Source organism: Apteryx rowi, unplaced genomic scaffold (genome assembly GCF_003343035.1).
Source record: "Apteryx rowi isolate R43461 unplaced genomic scaffold, aptRow1 scaffold_38, whole genome shotgun sequence".
Taxonomy (NCBI): domain Eukaryota; kingdom Metazoa; phylum Chordata; class Aves; order Apterygiformes; family Apterygidae; genus Apteryx; species Apteryx rowi.
The window spans coordinates 2,372,164-2,395,175 of NW_020450307.1; the positions used below are offsets into that span (position 1 = coordinate 2,372,164).

Consider the following 23,012-nt stretch of genomic DNA (forward strand, 5'->3'; position numbering starts at 1 on the left):
AACCTCTCTGTTGCCAGGCCGGGCCGTGCTCTCTCTGCAGAATGCCCTGTTCTCCCTGGAGTTCAGTGGACGGCAGACTTGAGTGGTTGCCAGGCTGCCTCTCCGGCTGCAGACGTCCACGGCTGCATAACAGCTGCAGCATGAAGGAGCAGGCACTCTACTGCTATAGACTCGTCCTAACTGTGCTTACAAAAATGGGAGAAAACAGCTTGTTCAGCAGCTTCTGGGATAAGTTTGCCCCTTCTTCTTGGACAGATGAGCCTGTTGCCCTGTAGTTAAGCAACACCTCTGTTCTGAATCTGGACCTGGCAAAAGAGCATCTGATGTAGCAGGGGCAGACTTGGACAAGGAAAAGAAAGAGAAGACACAAGGGAGACACGCTGAACTGGAGAATGATCAGGCGACAGACAACTTAACTTTGGCTGATAGAGCTTGTCGCTGATTGGATGCTTCCTCAGAAGTCACAGGGAGGATTTTCTGTCTATGTAGGGTGTTTCCGTTCCCTGCATAATCTGTTTTGACTATAAAAGCCTGTACTCAGCATCTGTGATTCAAACAGCAAAATGAAGTTGAAAAGGAATAAAGAGGAGAGCTCTGGCTCCAGTGAAGGTCCAAAGGGGGTAAGTATGCCAGGTTGTGTTCTTCCAACTTCTGCCTCCTGCAGAGATCCAGAGCAGGCTAATTAACAGGTACTTGAAGGAGAAGATCACATTTTTGAGCTGAAGTATCCACCATGATCTCACAGGGAGAGCAGAGATGCATATGTTCTTGGACCCAATTTATGTTTGTCTGTCCAGTAGCATTGCATTGAGTCAAGAGACCTTCATTCTTTCTGTTTGCAGCTGACCTACCGYGCGACTTCTGTGCGACTTTCCCCTTCTAAGTGTGTTTTCTTTCCTACTTTCTCATCAGTTTTAGGCTGCAGGTGCTTCTGTATGGAGACTGCCTTTCACAGCTGCATTTCTGCGGAGGCTTGCACAATGCAGTGCTGTGTATGTCAGAGCTTTTTCTAAAAGCGCTGCACGTGAATAATTAGCGCTAGTGGCTCTTCTGAGCTCTGGGGATTGGGTAAGATTTCTTTAATACCAGTAAGGCAGCCTGCCTTTCATCACCAATGCAAGGATGTCAACAGTTTAGTACTAGAAAATATAGCTGAGAGTTTCAACTCCCTCGTGATCCTTGTTCTGAGACTGACTTGCATTTTCGTCTCCTGAAGTCCCTTAAACTCTGCAGGTCTCTGCAGGTGAGTTGTTAGAGCTTCTGAAGAGTAAAAGGAATGCAAAGGCTACCTGCAGCTGTTCAGACAAATCTTCAGTTAAAGACGTGATGGATCCTCTGTGGGACATAAGACCTKGGAGACATTAAGGCTAATGATGGTGGCAGAAAACAGTATGCTTCTGAATGAAAAATGACTTTATTGCTATAGCGGCAATGTGATACATTAGTGTGCCATAAAAAGCAGCTCACTCAACAAAGCAGGGCTAACTCCTGCCTGAGAATTGAATAGCAACTGAATTGTTGCAGAAAGMTAGGGGCTTGTGACCGAGGACTGTACCTGCAAACGTGGTTGGTGTCTGATCCTGTGCCAGATGGCAATTTCACCCTTCTGTTTAACTGCAAAGTGCTGCTCTTAAACTCCACAACCAAGCGCTCTCTGCACTACATGGATAGATTCTAATTTGCTTCGGTGGCAACTGGATTAGGCCTATAAACAACTTGATCCTGAAATATAGGAGGCAGAGYGATCCAACTTGTGAAAGTAGAAGTGAGCAGGAAAGGGATTTTGCCACTTCATGCAAAATCTCTCCTTTTAAGAGCCTTTCTATGCTAGCATCCTGTTTTATTTCGCTAACCAATTTACACTTCGGAAATGGAAAAATTACCTAAAATTTTTTCCCTGCAGGGTGGTACTTYAAACACGATAACCTAAAAAGGATTTGTCATCCAAATGATCAGGCAATACCAGGAAAGAGCAGAATGAATTACTGTAATGACTATGTGCAAATCGAGCAGAACAAAGAGTTATGAAAACAACCCATTGGGTATTTTTATACAGTTACATGTAGCCAAAAATACAGAAGACAAGTCTTGATCTTTCTTTCTTTATTTTTATTGAATGCCATTTATGCCTAAAAGCCAAATTTGCTTCTAAGTTGCTTTTCGTTTTATTTTTCTTTTCCCCTGGCAGAAAATGTCACTTTTGCTTGCAATGGTAACGCTGATATCTGCCTTTGGATCATCTTTCCAGTATGGCTACAACGTATCTGTGATCAATTCTCCAGCCCCGGTAGGTTGGACTGTGCAGTGGACCATGACCTCGGAGCGGGCTCAGACAAAATCAAGGCAGGAGAGTAACAGTAGCTTGAGGATGTGTTTATGGGCAGATGCATGAAGTGTAAGAGGCTTGCACTTCCCTGCACTTTGTATCRCTAGATACATGGTGAGAAGTCATCCTCCAGGAAAGGAAGTAATGCTTGTGTTAAGGCACAAACACTACTGTTTGCCCCTTGTGACCAGCAGAGATGGGGCATGAGGAGCATCTTCCCTTCTGGAAACCAGGCAAATCCAATAAGGCCAGATAACTTGTAAACAACTGTTATCCAGCCCAGACTACTCCRTCCGTTTCTTGCATTGATTTTCCTTCTGTTTTCATTAAGATATTTCTTTAAAGCTTTATGGCATTTGTTGTTAATTAGCTTTTATAACATGAAAACTGGTGCCTACTGCTGAGCATGCTCTGTRTCTCATTGCAGTACATGCAAGCCTTCTACAACCAAACCTACCTGGACAGGAATGGGGAGCCTATGGACAGCAACTTCCAGACGCTGCTCTGGTCTCTCACCGTCTCTATGTACCCGCTGGGAGGCTTCTTTGGGTCGCTCCTGGTGGCGCCTCTGGTTAACAAGTGCGGCCGGTAAGTGACAGAGGTGTTGAACATGTTCCACCCACAGTTTTTGGGGTTCAGATAGGGATCATCCCGCAGGTCGCTCCAGCTTGCCAAGCCTGGCAGGAGCACGACTGTGTCATACCCACCTTGCTTGTAAYGCCCGTCTACTTTACAGACAGACGGTTAGTGCCAGACTCAGGAATGCGTGTTGTCTCCTGCATGCAGAAGAACCGGTCTGGTTTCAGCACAATCAAGGCCAGGCTGTATGCTGGACACCGAGCGCCAGGTGGACAGCAACAGCGGGCAGGAATGATGAAAGTCCTGGGCTGGGATCTGAGCTCAGGGCCTGCCTCTGCTGCTCAGGTTCCCTGAGTAATTTCAGTACTTTCTCAAAGCCCTAGTTCCCTACGAGGTAAATGGGATAATCACCATTTTCTCCATCTCATTTTTTTTGTAATGAGATTCCTTTGAGTTTTTGATGGCATAACACAGAGGGGGTCTATCTGCTATTGGGACCTTAAAAAATAAAAACTGAACCTATCTCTCTTTATTACTTTGTAGAAAGGGTACCTTGCTGATCAATAACCTCTTCTCCATTGTTGCTGCAATCCTTATGGGAACCTCAGAGGTAGCAAAAACCTTTGAAGTAATCATTCTTTCACGTGTTATCATGGGAATATATGCTGGTAAGTGAGATGTTGAATGGTAAGAGGAGAGCAATAGGCAGGATATTCTTGGCTGTATAAAAGGTTTTTTTCCACAGCGGGTGGTTATACAAGCAGCATATTTTAGCCGCACATCTGCATAACAGTTCGATACTTGCTTGAATAACAATTGTCCTCTGCATGTCGCAGAAGTATCGGAGATCGCTGGTAAACAAYGTCAGTGAGGCTGGAAATGCAGGTGTAGGGTGGAGACGTATTTGTGGATACAGCTATCCTACGCACTAAATACCTCTTAGGCACTGGAGCTTCATCAGTCAGGAAACCTGCTCATGGTAATCTGTTTTCCCAGGCATCATGAACTGAACCAACTGTTCCTCCTGCAGGAGAAAAGAGRTGTTAAAAGCGCGAGTGCAGGGTTCAGGGCCGTTGGATTTACTGCCGGACTAGTGAAAGCTGGGGAGAAGGGTGTGTTTGAGTCCTTTGGCAATGGCTGTATTAGAGCYGTTGTAACGTGGAAGGARCAGCAGCRCAAAATGGACTGTGGCCACGTGCGGTACTGTATTTATTGAGTGTCTGCAGAGCTAGGTAGATAACGAGTGCAGGGTTCAGGGCCCCTGGATTTACTGCAGAGCTAGTGAAAGCTGGGGAGAACAGTGTGTTTGAGCCATTTGGCAAAGGCTGTACTAGAGCTGTTGTAACGTGGAAGGAACAGCAGCACAAAATGGACTGCGGCCACGTGCAGTACTGTATTTATTGAGTGCCTGCAGAGCTAAATAGATAAAGATCCTAACAGTGTTTAGGCTCAATTCACTGGCTTTGGGCTAGCAAGACTGACATGCTCCATGGCTTATTAGCAAGCTGGGATGTCCTGTAAAGATAAAATGGGAAAACGGGAAWTTGACACAGGAAAACGCCTTTGTAATATGCAGCAATTGAAATTAGTGATATAAGGCAGGAAATGTATCTAGTCCCGTGGTTTTGTCTGGGATCTTGACTCGCGCAAGCTTGGCAACTGCTCTTAGCACTGGCTCTCTGAGTAAATACTCATAACTCTGTTGCGTGTGATCCTTTTCAGTTATTTGTAAGGCTGAGGGAAGAATCTGGSCTGGCTGTCCTGACTTGCACTCGATAGCTTGAGCCGGCTTGTGCTGCGGGCATCGTATCTGGGAAGGAAAGCTACTGAACCAAATGCCCAGCCTGCCCGTTTTAGGCTCGGCTAGAGTGCAAGTTCTGCTTTTTCCTGGCGCCAGGGCAGCTCTGGCGGTGGTAGCAGTGTTGASAGCCTTGTTGTATACAGGGCTGCTCTGCTACAGGGATTGATCAGCATCGGCCTTAACAGTCAGAAAGCYACTATTATCCGAGCGTGGTAGCCCTGTCGTCACTGCTAGCATACGCTTATCAGGGCAATTAGAAGGCTGATCATAACGCCAACTTAAAACGCTACACCTCATGAGATTGGTTTTATAATGTTTTCTAATTCTTTTAATATTTTTTTTCCCTGCCTTTTGGCCTTCAGATAATAGCTGTCTCTCCTTTATAACCCCAAGCTCCTGAAGGCTAGGAACTTCATTAGAAATCTAAACCGAGTATCACGTGATTATATGACTACGGGAGTTTGTGTTTTGTTTGCCAAGGTTTCCAATGTGAGTATGGAAGCTGGCAGTTCTCTAGGGTTAATGCAGATAACAATGCGCTGTTCCTCAAAATAACCGGTGTCCTCAGTGTGCTATTAGAGTAGAAATACCTATTCTAGACATGCTACCTGTAAGACAAACCTCAGACCAGGAATACTCTCTGTAAAATATTATAGAGCTATTAATGGAGTAGTGAATTTCTTAAAGCAAAGGAGAAGTCCCATCCCTCCACCCTTGCATCAGCTTGTTTGGGTACTGATTTCTTCTTGTTTTGGAGGAAGTAGAAATTCCTCCCTAACCCTTTGACTGTTTCCAGACCTGAAGCAGCACACAATTTTGTTCTGCATGGCTTGTGTTGAAGTACTTGSCACCCCCTGCAGGGAGGAGGACACTTGCAGGAAGATGATGATGGCTGTGAGAGGCCTCAGATCATCTGCCAGCTCTGTAGGGAAGACAGATTACTGTCAGCCTGCTTGGACTCCTAAAAATATGCTTTGCTGCTGAGCAGCTAATGGGCCAGTATCCTCAAAACACCAGAAGATGGGACCCAAATGGAGTGGTCTAAACACAGTCACTCAAGTTCAAACCCATCAGCTTTTTATTGAAAGCTGCATATAATCCTCAGGAGACTATTTACCTGAGTGGTGAAAACTGGAATGTGGACTGATCATAAGCAATCTTCTGGACTTAAACCATGAGCAGGTCGCACTCCCAAGGCCCACCATGCATGTGTGATTAGTTTCCAGCTGTATTTCAGTTGAAATGGATGGAAGAATCCAGGCCCCTTGACTTGGATTCAAGCATAGGAACACCTCTGCAACTTGAGGCAGAAGTCGCCTCTGTGACTAACTTTAAGGATATCTGTGAATATAATACCTTGGAGAAGCCTTGGAGAAGGACAGCATCACTTATCTACAGACTACTTGGCTCTAAGAGGGGTAGTAGCACAAACTTCTTTCTTATGGCTCCCAGAGAAAGCCAGATTCCTTGGCCTTTCTGAGGGCACCACCTGCAGTGATGAATTTCTTACCTTTCTACCTACTGGCTGAATTAATGCCACATGTTTTTTGTCCCAAATTCCATGAATTCCATAAAACATGAGCTTCTTTACTGGCCAGAGCAGTCATTAGACGGCATTAAGTCTTCAGCCAGAGCAGAAAAATTTCAGTGTGAGGCTCCCATGTGTCCTTTGGTCCAGCAGGATTCACTTTGGTCTAACAGGGGAAAAAAGCATCTTACTGAGGATGGTGAGTATGCTGACATCAGGTAGCTGCATGACTAATATCTTTCTCTATCTTCTAGGCCTGGCCTCCAATGTGGTTCCCATGTTCCTGGGAGAATTGTCCCCCAAAAATCTGAGAGGTGCTATTGGGGTAGTACCCCAGCTCTTTATCACTGTTGGAATCCTTGTGGCTCAGATCCTTGGTCTCAACAGCATACTTGGGAATGCCGAAGGTAAAGCCCTGGCTCAGGGGAAGTTTTCTGCTGGGTCCTTTGGGGAAAGACTTCTCCCAGTCATCATCTTGCCTCATTTGTTGCAGGCTGGCCAGTGCTGCTGGGGCTCACTGGGATCCCATCACTGATTCAGCTCCTTATATTGCCCTTTTTCCCTGAGAGTCCCAGATACCTGCTGATACAAAAGGGCAATGAAGAGCAAGCACGGCAAGGTACAGCAGCATCCTTTGGTGGTAGGGGAGGTGAAATGGGATAGATCTGACTGTGGGACATAACTGACATGAAGCAAGAGTGTGTGTGAAATTCTTCGCTGGCATGTTGCTGGCAGGCAGGAGTCCTGGCACATTGCTCCTTTCTTGGCTTACATGAATCCCCAACTTCCCATCCAAGGAGCACTGCTGCCCATGACTTGCATATTCTTCTGTCTTGCTTTAAAGCAGCAGAGCTCGCTGTAGACCTACTGCTCTCTGGGGTCTCCTAGTTTGCCCTCTGGGGCTCATGTCTTGCCTTGCTTCTCCCAACCAGCCCTGCAGAAGTTGAGAGGCTGGGATGATGTAGATGACGAGATAGAAGAAATGCGCCAGGAAGACCGGTCAGAAAAGGAAGAAGGGCATTTTTCTGTGCTCAACCTGTGCACCTTCAGAGGCTTGCGATGGCAGCTCATCTCCATCATTGTCATGATGATGGGCCAGCAGCTCTCTGGGGTTAATGCGGTGAGTGGGAGTGGATTAACGCATGTGGGAAAGGCCAGTGGGGTGACTAGTAAAGTGATGAGATTTCAGTGGGTGGGGTGGGGCAGTGCTGACTCAGGACCTAGGGGACACAAGCACAACCTACACCTGGTTCTGCATCAGACGTACTAGGTCCAGAGTCAAGCTGTCCTGTTAAGTATGGTTTGGGCATTTTGCAGTAAGGTGTGTGTGTGCTTGGATCCAAACACCACAGGCCCCCCCCCCCCGAACGGGAAATATTCAGTTCTCTGGTTGCTATGCACTGGTTCCATGATGTAAAAGCAGCCAGACATGGTATTCCCATAGTCTGCCTTTGGCTGAGTATAAACACAGCTGTGGTTTTGCTGCAGGTCTTCTACTACGCGGACAGAATCTTCTTGTCAGCAGGCGTGGACAAAAATAATGTTCAATACGTCACTGTCTCAATAGGTGCTATCAACGTTGTCATGACTTTCCTTGCTGTAAGTTTCTGCGGCCGCTCATGGAGTTTTAACTCATCCGGTTTCCCCTGTTGCTCCCTATGTTTACAATAGGTTGTATTACTCAGGCTCACTGTGAGCTGCTTTGCACAATATATGTGCTGCAGTGACCCTTGCTGGCAGGCAGCTATGCTGACTGAAGTGATTAATCTGATGGTGCTGGGTTCCAACAGGCTTCAGAAGTTTTGATTTTCTGGTTTCCAGCTTGATATGATAGGGAAGGAGTCTCTTGCTGCCCAGTGTTACCATGCAGGGTTTCCATGCAGTTCTCACTTGGACTGGGTATTGAAGAAGGGACTGCTTATTCTCTCTGCTACTGATAAACCCAGTTCCTTACAGTTCCTGGGTGATTTGCTGCCCACAGTCCGTTGGTGAAGGCCTTTCACACTGGGGAAATTTCACTGAATTTCTTGGAAAACAAAGACTACCTTGATAAGTAGAGTTTGCTGCAGCACAAAATGCTGCGTCTCCAGGTCTCTGGTCTCTCACCCTCTTCTGTCTCTTCCAGGTTTTCATTGTGGAGTCATTGGGGAGGAGAATCCTTCTCCTTGCTGGCTTTGGATTGTGCTGTGTCTCCTGTGCAGTGTTAACGCTGGCCCTCAATCTCCAGGTGTGTAGCTGGGTGGCCCAGGTGATGTTGTCCTTGCATTTCTGGACCTTCCAGGGATAAGGCCATTGGTATATTTTGAAAGTTGCTTCTACAGTCTGGGAGGGGGGCCTCTGCACTTGTGTATCTAACCAAAGTAAATCCAGGAAGGGCTGTGATCCTGGTTGTCTGGTTACTCCCCCCTGCCCCATCATGTTCGTAATACCTGTTGCATCCATTTATTGGAAGCAAAGATTATACCCAAGCTATGATCTTAGTGGCTGAGTGTGTCTATGTCTATATCTGGCGATGGAGAATCACACTGGCTTTAGAACGCCCTCAAATCTTACCGCAAATAGCTCCTTGAATGTGTGCTGACCTTCCCATAGGAACCAGCTCTAACCTGTGACTAAATTCTTCACAGACAACTGTCTCGTGGATGTCTTACCTCAGCATAGTGTGTGTCATTATTTACATCATTGGACACGCTATTGGAGCCAGTAAGTACTCATGGTCTAGTCCAGTCTCCTCTGCAAATTGGGGAAAGCCAAGTGTTATGTTGAGCTTCAAATCAATAGTTTGTGGGGCTGGAGACTGAATTTCTTCTCTGTATGCCTATGCACCTTGTTGATTGTCAGCTAGGCTCATGTTCCAGTGATCAGTGGGTTGTGTCCATGAGCAGGGGAGCTAGGGGAGCATCAGGCTTTCAGCAGGAACAGCAAAGGCACGGTTATGCTTTTGCTTGAGATGCAGTAAGGTCTGGAGCAAAACTATGCTCAGACAGTGAGCTGTACCAGCTAGACAGAGATGCTGTGTGCTTRCATCTATAGGAAACAAATCAAATTAAAGCAGCTTGAATTATGCGCATGGCACTACAGTTCACTTTGCAGGAGGGAGGGGGTGCAGACAGATGCAGATCTTGGAAAGGGTTTGTCCTGACTCTGCAGCTTCGTAGAGTGGTAGAGCTGTGTGTTACCGTTAGCTTGGAAAGCCCTGCCAGGCCCTTGCTGGATACGACAATGCTGTTTTGATGCTCCCGCAGAGGTTTCGCTGGCAGATGGGATTGCATACAGCCTTGCATTTTCCGTTTATGCAGTCAGGCTGATTCCAGCACCCTGATGAGGGGCTCTGCTGGAGGCAGAATAGCGGCACAGCCAGACCGTGGCCTGGCCCCCCAAAACCTTACAACACTGTCCGTGTCTGTGATCATGCCACAGGAGAGCAGTGCAGTGGCCTAGCCTGGTGGCTTGCGCCAGAGGCATTTTCCCAACATCTGCGTGTTTCAAATCCACTCTTTTTTTTTTTTTTTAAGAAGCAGTGACTTGCTTAGTTGCTACTCCTAGGGTATTCTTTGGAGGCACGGTGTGTGTTTGTTTCAGTCTCATGTTAGTTTGTTATGCTGGAGATCGGTTCATGGCTAAAACACAGCTATAGGAGTGAAGAGTTTGATTGTGGCTCATTACTGTGTGAGGTTAGACAAGTCATTTAGCTGCTATGTTTTTTTCATCTAATCCCTTATTTGATTTATTGGGTGCTTCTACAGGATACCAGTTTAGAAACCATTATCTGCCACTGGAAATGAACAGTGTCAACCAGGGATTCAGAGCAGGGCAATTGCCTTTGGGATTTCCAGATATGTATTTATCTTCCAGGTCCAATTCCCTTTGTGATGATCACTGAGATGTTCCTGCAGTCATCCCGGCCTGCAGCATTCATGGTGGGTGGATCTGTGCACTGGCTGTGCAACTTCACCGTGGGGCTTGTGTTCCTCTATATGGAGGTAAGATGTGGCCAGGAGACAAGGCAGGGCTTCAGCTTAAAATAAGTATCTTCATCCATGTATTCTTACAGAGAGCCTTTTTAATCCTGAAAGCTGTAAGGACCCAAGCCGATTCCCAGTATCTGCATGCGACATTATCCATTAAGGACAAAAAACTGATGTTAGTTGACATTTCTCTGATACCTGTCTGTTGCACAATACATTAAGCCATTATTTTTCCAGGTATGTGTTTGATCCTGAGTTCAGGAGCATGGAAAAGATTGCAAATTTAGTCTTCCAAGTTGGGGTGGATGTTTGAGGGAACTATTTTTAGCCTTTGGTCTCTAGGTCACCAATTCAAACCAATCCTCAGTAGCAGTGACCTGTAAATTGTTACAATTACTGATTTAGCCTCTGCAAAGGGAGCTGGTGAGTTTAGTTGTATTTGTGTAACAGATCCTCACCTACATATACCTCTTTTACCAATAAATGTCCTCCGTAGTGGTGGTCTTGGAAGACAGAATCTAGAATCACCCCAAACTTCCCATAGTTCAGCTTAAAATATGTGCAGATTGCTTTGGCTGCCTTTTTTAGCTATTGTAGGGTTCAGCGTGTCCAAATCATGCAATGTRCACATTTCTGTTCTGTCTCCTTTCATTGCTTTAGGCTGGACTGGGGGCTTATAGCTTCCTCATCTTCTGTGCCATCTGCCTGGCCACTATGATTTACATCTTCATTATTGTCCCCGAGACGAAGAACAAAACCTTCATGGAAATCAACCGACTCATGGCCAAGAGAAACAAGGTGGAGATTCAGGCAGAAAAAGAAGAGCTCAAGGATTTCCAGACTGTTCCAGGGGGGCAGGCAGAGAAGGAAGTCTCCAGCAGTCAACTGTGACCCAGACCAGCTTTTGGCCTGTCCCAGGCATGTTCAGGATCTCTGTTCAGTGAGAGAGCAGCTATGTGGCTTGATCCTGACCTTTAATTCAGACTTTTTGCACACTTCGCGCAGCAGGAGCTTCCAAAGAAGCCAGAGCTGTGTCTTGACAGTGTTCTTGTGAATAATTTTCAGGATTGCTCTTTGCTCCACAGTCACAGCAAATTCCACATTCCTGGCATTTTTAAAACGGCGAGGATAGGACAGTGTCCTCAGCCAGCTCAATTCCTGTGACCGAGGAACCTATGTCACAATGTGATGTACACGTCCCTGGGTCCTAACTGACACATCTCAGGTGACAAGCTGGCACCTGGGCTGGGTTTTGGTCAGGCATGTGCAAGGAGTGCACTCTGTTCCCCTGAGGACCTGCCATTCAGGTATTTGAAGGTCCAGCATGAGTGATGCCAAGCCTTAGCTGCTTGGTATTCTCTGGGATGGAGAGAGAATCAGTTGTGCTGAGAGACGYTTTGTTAGATGGGCTGATAACAGTGTTTATCCTGTCAACTCTTGTCCTCCTTTTGTATGCTTTACAGGACTGTAAAACTGGGAAGGCATATCACCCCTGCCCTGCTCGCCAGACTGTGTCCTTCAAATCAAATTTAGTCCTCAACTATTGCTGAAAGGTCCTTCTAGAGATTTTTCCTTGTGGCTAGGAGTCTTCCTCTGGATTCTGGCTGATGCTTATTCACAGTCAGTTTATACTTGTTTGTTCCTGTGCCACCCCAGTCTTGGGAAATGGCTCATTTCCCTCTCTGGTGTTTACATTTCAGCTGACAAAGAGCAACAGTCCCTCTCCTCATCCCCTAATAACCCCCATATCCTTTCTCTGTATCTGTGACAGCTGGAGCTCAGTCTTTCCCAAGAGGTATGTTGTCCTGAAGGCCATAAGAACCTCACTGCTGTGTTGCTGGGGTTGAATTCAGGCTGATTCCAGTGCAATAACTGCAGTTCTGTGGCCTGTTTCCAACTGTGGCCACTGTATCTTTGTACCTCTGTTTTGGGGCTTTTGTATTGAGTTGCTTGAAATTGGAGTTTTCCAAAGAGCTTAGCTCTCAGGTGTCTGAAACCTGTTCCAAACTCCAACAACAAACAAAAAAATTGAAAGTCTAGTGGTCCTTCTAACGTGTCTTCTGAGGGCACAGCTCCACCTGAAGGCTGAATTGTTTTGGGAAAGCTGTGAGTCTGGAGAACTAGTGCTGGCTCTCAGAAGAAAGTATAGTGCACACAAGAAATGAAGGATTTCWTAAAATATTTATTGGTTTAATGTTTTTAGGGTTAATTACAGCATAATTTAACATGGGGAAATTCAATTAAATTAATGTTTGTGCAGGGCTGCTGCCCTCTGGGGGGGGGAAAAGACAGAATTCTTCAACAGCCTGGTGCTGACTTTGTATTGTTGATGGAGATAGTTCTTCACGTGATGTACTTCTGTACCCTCAGAAGGAAATGAGTTTCATACCTACCCTCAAACTTCTCTTGTGCTGTACACATGTTGAAAAAAGATGCTGCTTCCCTGYTCAGTCTCTACATCCATTCACAGAAGAGAAGACAGGCAGGGATGGTGAGAAATTGAGACCAGGGAAAGGATGCATGAGAAAYTTTGCTTGAAAAGGGGGTTCCTTTGACCAAGGAGAGTAGCTCTCTGGTGTGTGGGAGGAAGAGGTATGCATGGGGCATTTCATTTTGTAGGGTCTCAGGTGCCCTAAAGCAACCTCCTGGGAGGGATTCRACAGTGCAAGGTGTTGGAGCATGCTGCATTCTGCTCTGATCCTTCCCTCTGTCACACTGATGGAGGCCTCACCCCCAACTACCTTCTTGGAAAAAACCTAGAGCACTGAGTAGGTGCCTAGTGAACCTATACAAAGCAGAAGGAGAGACAAGCACTTAATCAAAAATAAATATATGGAGCAAGCAAGCTTCCCTTCTCAAGTTTCCCAGCAAGTGTGTTGGATTCCTTTTTTGCCTTAAAAAAAAAAAGGGGGGGGGGAGGGATGTCACTCACAGCTGGTGTCAGACTCCAGAACCAYTCCCCCCAGGAGGGTCATGGGAGTCTCTCCCCATGCTATGATATCTCCCTTCAATTGCCCTGGTTTGCATGGTGCAAGTGCCCGAACATCTGCAGCATTGAGAACTTGACTCCACYGGTTCACCTGGGTCATCCACCCTGCAAAGCCATTGGAGAAGGTCCCAAGAAGAGTGTGTCTGTCTTTCCCCAGGACAAGTGTCCCTCCAGCCTSTGTCACATACCCTTTCCGGATACTCTTGGCTTTACCCACTGCTCCATTGAGCCATAGATCTGCCGTCCCAGACTGGGAGGCCCACGCCATGCAGTAGTGCAGCCAGTCCTCTGGCTTGTAGTGCAGAGGAAAGCTGATGAAATGGCCTCCTATCCCCAACCCCACATCTGTACCCACAGTCACCCACAGCTCGTTATCCCTCTGCTGCGTGGAGCAGGAGAGAACAGTCTGACTGCCAGCCTTCTGCGCTTTGGTCCGAAAGCATAAGGTGAAGGCTTGGAGAGTCATGTCGTGGTGGGGCTGAATGTTCACGTAACTCTCAATGTTTTCTGCTGGGAAGTAGAAAGCTGGGAAAGTGCTAGATTTAACACCTGAAAGAACCAAAGAGAGTCAGCTATTACATTTCCTCCCATGTCTATGGATCAGACCAAGTCCTGCAGAATACACCCATGCCAACTGACAGGACTGCGGCAGTCTTAGCTGATTTAGCTGCAGCTACTGGCATCTGTAGTGCCAACAACAAATGAGCTTGAAATAATAAAAAATTTAGCTCTCTTGCCGAATTGCTTTGGGAAAATCATGTTCTTTCCCTCCCTCTCTTGTCATCCTGTGTGAAATGGAGACAACGATTTATCTTAGGGGAACTGTGAGCTTAAATTCCTGACTGCAAAGCTGCAGTCTGTGTGAGAGCACAGATGTGACTCATGAAACTTCTCCATCTGGCCTAGGTTGGGAACCAAATTCTACTTGTATGTGTCAGTACCAAAACTGTTAATGACTTAGGGCAGCAGGGCATGGGCTGTTCACCCTTAGAGGAGGTGGGAGGTAGCCTGGAGTTTAACCTGCAACTCCACGGACACATGTTTCTTACCAATCTGGCTCACTCTGTTCAGTAACTCTTTCTTCACGTCCCGGAGCTGCATCTGGATTTGCTCCAGCCTGAGCTYGAATTCCTCTGGATGGCATTCTTCTAGAGCAGTCCGGACAGAGGGCTGGCGCACAGCTTACAGCCACCGCTGCATCACGAGATGCCGGGTGTGTTGGCAGCGGGCAAGGGGGCAAACGGACCATCCCCACGTGCCGCGCAGGTACACTGCCGCTCCGGGGGATGACAGTCCCGGGTTTCCTAGCTTAAGCAATGTCTAGCTTAACTCCTTCCCAACAAGTTTCCTGTTCGCCAGCAAAGGCGCGAGTCCAGCCTGCTGACCCCCTTTACCTTGGGCGAGCGTGGCTCTGAAGGAGGCCTCCACCACGCGGCCGTGGAGGGGCTGAGCGTGCCGGCAGTCGTTCCGCGGGGTCCTGTTTTGCCGGTCCAGCAAGGTGTTCTCCAGGAGGCTGATCTGTGAGTGACGCAGCCTTATTACGGAGGGCAACAGGGTCAAGAATTTTGCCTAAAAGYGTGGTGCAGATCCTATAGCTCAGGATTAAACCTAGCAATTTATTATAGAGCCTCGAATCAAGATCTTGCAGGAGAACTCTAAGGAGTATTAGCTGGGGAAAGGAACAGAAGAACAGGGCTCTTATCAGCTAACTCACGATGAAGATGTTTTGTCTGAAGGAAGTTACTTTAATGCCTGCTTGGTAGTACGCATGATGGAGATTTAGCAATTATTCTGTTGTGTACTGCTCCCCCCAAGTGCCTCCTAGCTTTTTCCCCCTCCATTGAAATGAATTTTTTTTTTTAGTGTCAAATGCAAATGCACTGTGATCCTCCGCTACTCTAACCTCCTCTCTATCTTGTTTTTTGCCTGGAAGGAGGGCTTACTGATGCTTCTGTTTCATCAAGGAAGATGATCCACCCTGCAAGACTTATTAGTAAGCTTATTTTACCAGTGTTACTTTGTTCCCTGCTAAAGCCCTCTTCCTGACAAGGCAGATAGAAGAGAAGGGGAACCTGCCGTGTGACAGTGTCTGACTGCTGGCACAGCTGGGGTCGCTCCCCACTGCTCCTATGCACCGGGACCTTGCACTCAACAAGGTCCTCTGTAATGCCCCTGCCCTGCTCTCCTGTCACACAGCCAAAACTCCTATCAGGCCACTACCGAGACGATATATTCTAGCTGCGCAATGCAGGTGTAGACAAGAAAAAAATCATTTTTCTAAAAAGTATTAATTATTCTGTACTTATTTTAATTCCATGAATGGCTCTTTTTTTTCTTTTCTCTGTTTCTTTTTTCTCTTACCTATTTTTTTCTCTATTTCTATTTTCTCAAAAGCTGTCTTGCAGCAGTTTTGCCTTGTTGACCCTGGCTGGTCTCTCTTTTTTTGTAGTGTTTCAGTATGGTTGAGTTTAACTGAGCAGGGAGATTTGTTATCACTCACCAGACAYCAGCTGAACTCATGCTGTACAGAAACTGAACGTTACTGTGATCTAGCATCGCTGTGTCATTATGGTCATCTGTAATTCTAGCTGCTTAGGAGTCTATCTCAAAAACCCCATATGAGAAATATTCCATTAGCTCCTCTGCCAGGCTGTTCCCAGAATCGCTGGAGAACAGAAAAGGAAGCTTGTAAGGAAAAATAAAAGTATGGGGGAGAGAGAAGCTGCTGTGACTGGTAAGCAGCTAGTGCTTACCTGCGTGTGCGACACTACAGTCGGAGAATCAAAGATGGTCCAGGCCACGCTCTCGGAGCAAGGTGCGGTTGTTAGCGAGCCCTGGTACCTGCAGAAGCGCGAGAGGTTTTCTGGCAGCGTGGCCTGGACGTCTAGAGAAGTGAGTTTCGTTGATTGACCTCCAAAGGAAAGAGAGAGGCAACGTCAGCAATTAATGGTGAGGAAGAGGYGCAGAAGAGGAAGGCGAGAGCGGCGTTAGAGGTGGGATTGGCAAACCGCTCCTGCGGGGCGCTGGTGTGTTAGATTTTGGGCAGAACTGAGCAAAGATGGAGCGAAGGGGATGGTCCTTCTGGTGCATCTGTAGGTCGTTGGAGATACGTGGGGTCAATCCCAACGAGGTTGCCGGGGGACCCGGAGGYGGTGGGCACCTGTACGGCAGCGCTCTGCCTGGCGTGATCGGTCCTGCCGGGAAGCAGAGCTGCCGTGCTAACCGGGGCATACGGGCTCCAGACCCCGCAAAAGCAATTCCCTAGCAGCGCTGCAGGGTGTTGCACAGACCTACCAGGGGCCTGGTGGCTACTGCCCTGAGCATCTGCCGTGCCACCCGGCCGGGCGGGCTCTGTTTCGGAGATGTGCCGACAGGGGTGGCAAGAGGGACAGGCTGAACGTGGCTGAGGATGCCCGGCCACGTAGGGGTAAGTAACACGGCAGCAAGACGTCTGTCCGCAGCGCCGCACATACGCATGGGCTTGGAGAGCACCAAGAACAGAGCGCGGCGTCCCCAGGGCTTACCTGCAAACCTGATTTTGGCCAGTTTGGAAAGGAATTCACTGTAGTAGGTGTTCTCGAAGTGTCCATCCTAAATACAGCATAGAGACTTGAAAAAAAAAAAAAACTAGTGGCCTGCCTGTCCCGCTATACGTAGCACTGCTCAGCTTGGGAGACTGAAGTGGGAGATAAAGGGAACAAATACTGCTGTAGGTCTCCTAATGGGCTGGACAGTCTTAGGTATGATAAGGGCTGCACGCATACATCTAGGATAAAATACTGTGAGGAACCGCGGGGATCCTTGGTCACCACTCCTACATCGCACAGAACTGAACGTTCACATTTGCAGACCTGATGATCCTTCTCGTGGGAGCCCTGTTTCTCCCCATAGCGCTCCACGCTGCTTCCTGCAGGCTTTTGGGGCTATTGCTTCCAATTCCCCCATTGCCAGACTTGCAAGAGAGCAAACGAAGGCTCCCTCCAGCCGGCTGCGCGGAGGAAGAGCCCCTCCATCGAGCAGGTACCTCTGTGAAGTATCTCATCCCGTCTACGGTGTGCTCGGAGCCGCTGGTCTCCAGGTCCAGCCCACCCCAATGCAGGTGCRTCTGCACGGCCGTGCAGAGGCCGGGAAGCCCCCTGGAGATGCGCAGGGTGGGTGGCAAATCGATCTGGACCGAAAAACAGGGTAACAGATGGCAATGGGTGCAGGCAGGCACGTGCACAGTGGCAGTGCTCTCTGCCAGCAACACCTCCGCTGCGATAAGCTGGGACAGCCCTGCTAAGGGGGGTAAATCCGGTATGCAAGGTGAACCCCTGGAGCTTAAAACTAGGTGTGTACTTAAAATCTTTCCTGGCCTCAGGCTTGTTCACCGCGAAGGAGAGAGGCCAGACCCGACAGAGAAGACTAGGCACTAGCTGTGTCTGCAGATTTCTTTCCAGCTGGGCGACTCCAGGTTTTTCCTTAGGCACTAATGGAAGTGTTCTAATGCTCATCTCTTTCACAGTACACTGCATCTTGCAGGGCTCTGCACAGATTCATTAGCATCTTTATTTCCAGTGGAGAAATAGGAGGCAGAGCTGAAAAAAGCAACTGGCCTCATCTAACCTGTCACCACAATTCTCAGCGTTCTGGAAACTGCATCTTCTAGGGAGAGGCATGCTGGGCCAGAACCCTGTAAATCTGGAACGACCGCGTTAGGGCTTGGAGGTTTGGTGGAGACAAGTCTCTTTGCTTCTCTTTGCCAAGGAGCATTCACAAAGGGACTACGGAACATTTGTCTTCCTGCTACTGTACTGCCACAAATCATATATTATGTTAATAAATACGCCAAACCTAAGACTGAAAACAGAATTGCCTCATCCTAATGAAAGCCCAGAGCACGTTATAAAAAACAGCAAGTATTTTCTCAAAATGTAACAGTGTATTATTTATTAGTCATGGTTTGTGTTTGTGAGGAGAGAATTTCTAAACTATTATAAGAATTTATAAACTATTTACAGGCAGATAAGATGAAAATGAGTTTCTTTGTAGCACCCCAAAGATTCCAGAGTGGGAAATAAACTTCTGCCTTACTTTTTATGTAGATCCCCGCTGACTGCCTTCCATAATGAGGGTTATTTACCTCCCCCAGCACCTCATTATGGCTTCTACTTTCTGAGTTTATGGGAAGGTTAAGGCTTCCCTAAGGTATTTTGTGCACATACTTTGAAAGCCTAGGGCTAACTAACAGTCCAGTTTGCTGGTACTTTTCACCTTATGTCACTCTATGTAAAGCGGGTGGAAAGTGTTGCTGTTGTGGGCTGGAAGGTTTTGCCAGGCAGCGGAAAGCCAGCCTGGCTCATGCAATGCGAATCCGACTGCGACTGTGCGCCTTCCTCTCCCCRGCGTTTCTGCTCTCAGGCTCGCACTGCTGTCCGTCGCCGCTCGGCAGCTTGCAGCAAGCTGGGCTCCCGTCTCTGGCCTCCAAGGGCAATGACGCTTCAGGTCCCACTTCTAGGAAAAATCTGCTACTGGAGGAAGTCGTGCACAGCCTGCATCGGTGAAACAGTAATCTTTCAGAGCTGTGAGTGTCCTCGCTGCCTCTTGGAGGACAGTCCTCTTAAAATAAAAGGGCAAATACCAAATCTCAGAGGTTTCTTTAACCTAAGGTGGTCCATGTGAGTGTGACTGTACAGATGTGATAGATGTAGGCACATTCCTCATGCAGACCCTCTGCACTGGTGCAAATAAGCTGTATTATGTGGGATTTAGATGGGTAATTTTACAGCTGCAGAGAAAAAGTTGAACAGTAGTTTCTTGGGTGAGATGTCCGTTTTATAGATCCTAAGGGTTGTAAGGAGATCCCTGCTGATAAATCCATCTCTTCTCCCTTTCAGGTCTCCTCAGCCTCTTCCGATGTAACCCAGTGGAAGATTTCCCTTGAGACATATTGTTCCATCCCACTGAAGTCAGTGGGAAAATCTAGCCTGACTTCACAGGAGCTGTGAATAAGAACTGTCCTTCTGCCATTGTGCGTTATTAAAATTCCCCGGGTTAGCAAATCACCGTTTTGACATTAACAAGAGAACAGGAAAATACATGTGTGCAGTCAGAGACCTGAAAGCTAAACCTGCAGGAATTAATTTGTAGGCAGTCAGGGTAGCAATGCTGTCGTGAGAAATTCTGACTGACTAAGTGTTGAGCCTGTCCGGGAGATAAACAGGAGCACTTAGTCATTACGATTTTTAGAAATACAATCACAACAGTCTTTCTCTGAAAACAGCATGTCTTTCAGCACTTCATTTCCTYGCTCTCGCTCCATATTTCTTTCTCTCCGTAACAGGGAGGAAGGAAGGGCTGTCATGCGGGATTAGAGAGCTACCAGACTCCTCATGTTCCACTTGCTAGACAAAAACTCCAGCAGCTATCAGGCAATTCTTCTCTTGCTGCTCATCTGCAGTCCGACAGCATCATCCCAACAGCACCGGCTGATGAATTATTTAGGCGATGAATTACAGACTGCAGCAGGAGAACCCAGCAGCTCCTACACGACAAGCCTTGCCTTGAGAGTCTGCGTGGCCAAAAGCAACGCTTAACTCGCTCTGCGCTGCAGCTTCCCTTCCCGAGGGCTGAGATACCAACCCTTTGACTGCAAGGGAGGGATTCTCCTCTGGCTTGTGCCTGTTGTCTGTGAACAGCATTTCAGCCGGTTAAAAGTCAATGATCTGTTCCTGCAGTGTCACCAGCTTGCCATCCTCCTGGGGCGCCTGCTCCTCCTGCTTCCTCCCGCTAAGGCAAGGCCTGGCTCGCTCAGCCCCATTTCGGCCTGGCGTCCCTCGCCTGACCGCAGAAGGTTTGTGCTAACGCTCTAGCTACGGCAGAGTGCGGAGATGAGCATGGAGGAGGTGTTCCCTTATCCTCTGTGTATTGGGAAAATACATATCTGCGCCCAAGGCTCCTGTACGCTCCGAACAGTGTAATGCATGCATGCTGCAGCGCCCAGCTGAAACCTCCGGGGACACCTCACAGCCCAATTTATAGCTTAAAAGCGGGATGCTGTCACATTCAAGGGTTTCTTCCATCAGGTGTCCCAGCAGGAAAGTCCCCCCTCTCTCCCGTTGACCAGGCTGCAGGACTCAGCCTGCTAAGATGTGCAGAAACCTGAACTCGTCCCTAACAAAGCGTGCAGATAAAAAGCTTGGGTTTTAGGAAAGGCCTACCATTAACGACATCTGCATTTCAGAAACGCGAAGCCTTTGCTGTGCTGCTGATGGCCTATTCGTGGGCAGGGCTGGCTGGCAGCATCCCGCGTTGTCACGGAAGCGGCGGATGGTGCGGCCCCGGATGCTGCGCGTGCAGCCGTCTGTGCAGCGGGGACCCACGCGTGCACCCGGCCGTGACGTGGGGCTGCTGACGCCTGATGCACGCGGGGGCTGAGACAGCGAGGAAGCGCTTGCTGCCTTGTGCATGAGAGATTCCCCTTTCTGGCAGAGAGGCGACCGGCAGCTGGGGCGGCTGCGGGGCCGAATAAACTCCCGAACCGCGTGCCCTGCTTTCCGCTTCAGGCCGCTCCTTGGTCCGCRGCGGTGTCCCAGCCCGCTCCTCCTTTAGGCAGGAGTGTGGAGGGTGCCCCCGCCTCACCCGAGTGACCCTTGTTGGTCCTGGTGACGCTCCCCTGCAAGGGCCCCTCGTCACCGCTCGGCTCCAGCTGGGGTAAGCGGCGGCTCTGGGTCACTTTTTTCTTCCGGATGTCGATCGGAGATTGGTGCGTGCCGGCACAGTCGGCGAAGTGCTTTGCCCAGTGCTCTTCATCCAGCTCTCCTTCTGCGTGGGGGAGAAGCGGACGGGGTTGCTGCAACGCGGTGGGAGCTTGCTCTTAGCGCAGGAGCCAGAAAAGTCTCCTCGCCTGCCAGCAAATCGTGTCAGTCTGGTTATTGTAACACCAGGAAAAGCAGCAATAAAAGGYTGCTCTGCCTTCCCTGGAGTGCAAATGTGTATTATTGTGTCTGCAAGACAACTGTCCTGCAACACCAGAAACCTGCATTGCAGTAATAGCCCACTAATAGCAGGAGACYGAACCTCTCCTGAAGGAGAAGCAGTGTTTATGCAGAAATTGGGATTTAAATCCTCCCCAGCTGAGGAATCAGGTTCTTTAGCAATGCAAAYAGTGAACAGGACTGGGACCATAGCCAGGAAGTCTCTGACCAGGGGGAGGAAATTAGCTGTTCTTAATTACAGAGAGAGCAACCAAAAGAAGAATAGGGGGGAAATGATTTAAATAACTGGCATTTACTTAAGTAAATACAATTTAAATAAAAAGCTCTTGTATGTCCTCTGGGCTAGGAGTGGTCTAGCGTGACTTTGATGTCCCAGGTGAGTGTTCATTGATAAGAAACACTCTTCCTCCTGAGYGCAGTGCCGTGCCTCTTCCTGGAATCCCCTTTTTTACACCCGACAAGCGGTGATGAAGTGATTCATTGCTCTGGCGAGCCGGGTGCTGGTGGAACGGGTCCTGGAGGTCCTGGTTCAGGAGTCGGTCAGCTGCTCTGAGCTCTTGGTACCACTTCAGGCTGCCAGACTTAATAGCCCATTACGGTTGAATATTAGCTCGGGCTGAGYGCTAATACCAGCTCCTCTTGCTGTTGGTGTCATTAGCTCAGACACAAAYGTTTGACGTGGGACTGGGAACTACAGGCCCTGGGTTTCCTTGCGTGTGCTCACTGCCTCTGTAAGCGTTTACTATTAAAAGCCTCCTGCGCTTACCTATGGAGGGAGCAAATATCTGGGAGATCTGGCATGCTGGCTCCTGCCCTTTTTCCTGCGGCTCTAAGCTCCTTAGCCCTAAATTCAATCCTTCCTGCAGAGGTCTGGGTGATGCTGAGCTATTAACAAATGCTTTCCCTTCGAGGATGCAAACCTTTCAAGGCTGTTCGTACTCCCCGTAGTGCTTCATTTGGAGCTTTCGGGCTGAGTAGAGGTTTGATGCCATCTCTGTCGTGGCGGTGCCTGACAATCAATGCAGAAACCTTGTCTTCTTTCTTCAGTCCTCTCCCCCTGCCCCCCGCAATTGCAATATATTGATAAATCTCAGAGCTGTCTCTGCCTGAGCCAAAGCTAGAGCTAAGGCGAGAAGCTTCAAGCAATTGCTGAACTCTGGCTGCAAATCCTGCAGAGACCATTTGGAAGGAGAAGTGATTGTTTTAAAAAGGAAATGGTATAAAGTTAGTTCATCGTCTTTCTAGTTTTCAAATTATCATAAGCGTGGCCACAACTGGGGGTTTGCTACTATTTGCTAGTTATTTCTTTTTTATTTCGTTTAAGCTTGCAGGTATTTGTTTCCTGGCGTTGAATAAATACGGGGGGCTGAGGTGATGCAGACAGCCTGGCCAAAAGAAATTCCAGGGAGAACTTTGCCCAAAACTGAGGGTGTTAATTGCAGCATTGCATCTGTGCGGCAGCATCCTTTGTTTTAGCCTGATCCCCAGCCCACCGAAGACGGTGAAAGGATTTCTGTTTGCTTCAACTAGCTCTGCAGATAGCTCCCTGAAATAATTAAGAATCAACTAAAATTTCACAAGATGAATCAATACACCAATAAGCACTTCTCTGCTGTCTCTGCTGCGTGGGATAGGACAATAAAATAAGGAGAGAGCAGTATTTAAAGCTCTTCCTTCCAGGATCATCCAAAGGGCAGCTTTCACTCTAAGGCACTGTAAAGGTTTCCCCCGTCGTTTGAACCCCCTTTCTCTGCCAGCTCTGACAGCGTGTCCCAGCCCCACGGAGAGGTACAAAGGGCTGGCACCGAAGGGAATCGCTTCCGAGATGCACAGTCATCCGTAAAC

The 23,012-nt window shown here is 48.2% G+C and overlaps 2 protein-coding genes across 2 annotated transcripts; one reads left to right on the forward strand and one right to left on the reverse strand.

Annotated features, from left to right (window-relative positions):
* Nucleotides 1–563: 563 nt before the first annotated feature.
* On the forward strand, nt 564–11,093 carry LOC112970091 (solute carrier family 2, facilitated glucose transporter member 5-like). Its single transcript, XM_026074080.1, has 12 exons — nt 564–620; nt 2,189–2,287; nt 2,754–2,914; nt 3,449–3,573; nt 6,489–6,641; nt 6,728–6,853; nt 7,167–7,354; nt 7,723–7,833; nt 8,360–8,461; nt 8,862–8,937; nt 10,090–10,217; nt 10,863–11,093. Exons 1-12 carry the CDS (start codon nt 564–566, stop codon nt 11,091–11,093), a joined length of 1,557 nt encoding a protein of 518 aa, XP_025929865.1.
* A 2,033-nt stretch (nt 11,094–13,126) lies between these two features.
* On the reverse strand, nt 13,127–21,822 carry CA6 (carbonic anhydrase 6). Its single transcript, XM_026074057.1, has 9 exons — nt 21,765–21,822; nt 20,812–20,994; nt 19,719–19,858; nt 17,216–17,359; nt 16,716–16,782; nt 15,945–16,102; nt 14,586–14,709; nt 14,241–14,339; nt 13,127–13,749 (listed from the first exon to the last, which is right to left on the reverse strand). The coding sequence occupies exons 1-9, from the start codon at nt 21,820–21,822 to the stop codon at nt 13,127–13,129; spliced, it is 1,596 nt and encodes a 531-aa protein (XP_025929842.1).
* Nucleotides 21,823–23,012: the final 1,190 nt, after the last annotated feature.

What these genes read in the sequence shown, in the direction of transcription:
- LOC112970091 (XM_026074080.1), top strand. Translation starts at nt 564, where the DNA reads ATGAAGTTGAAAAGGAATAAAGAGGAGAGCTCTGGCTCCAGTGAAGGT. An exon ending in CATACTTGGGAATGCCGAAG is followed by an intron (nt 6,642 to 6,727) that starts GTAAAGCCCTGG and finishes CATTTGTTGCAG; the next exon opens with GCTGGCCAGTGCTGCTGGGG. An exon ending in TTGTGTTCCTCTATATGGAG is followed by an intron (nt 10,218 to 10,862) that starts GTAAGATGTGGC and finishes TCATTGCTTTAG; the next exon opens with GCTGGACTGGGGGCTTATAG.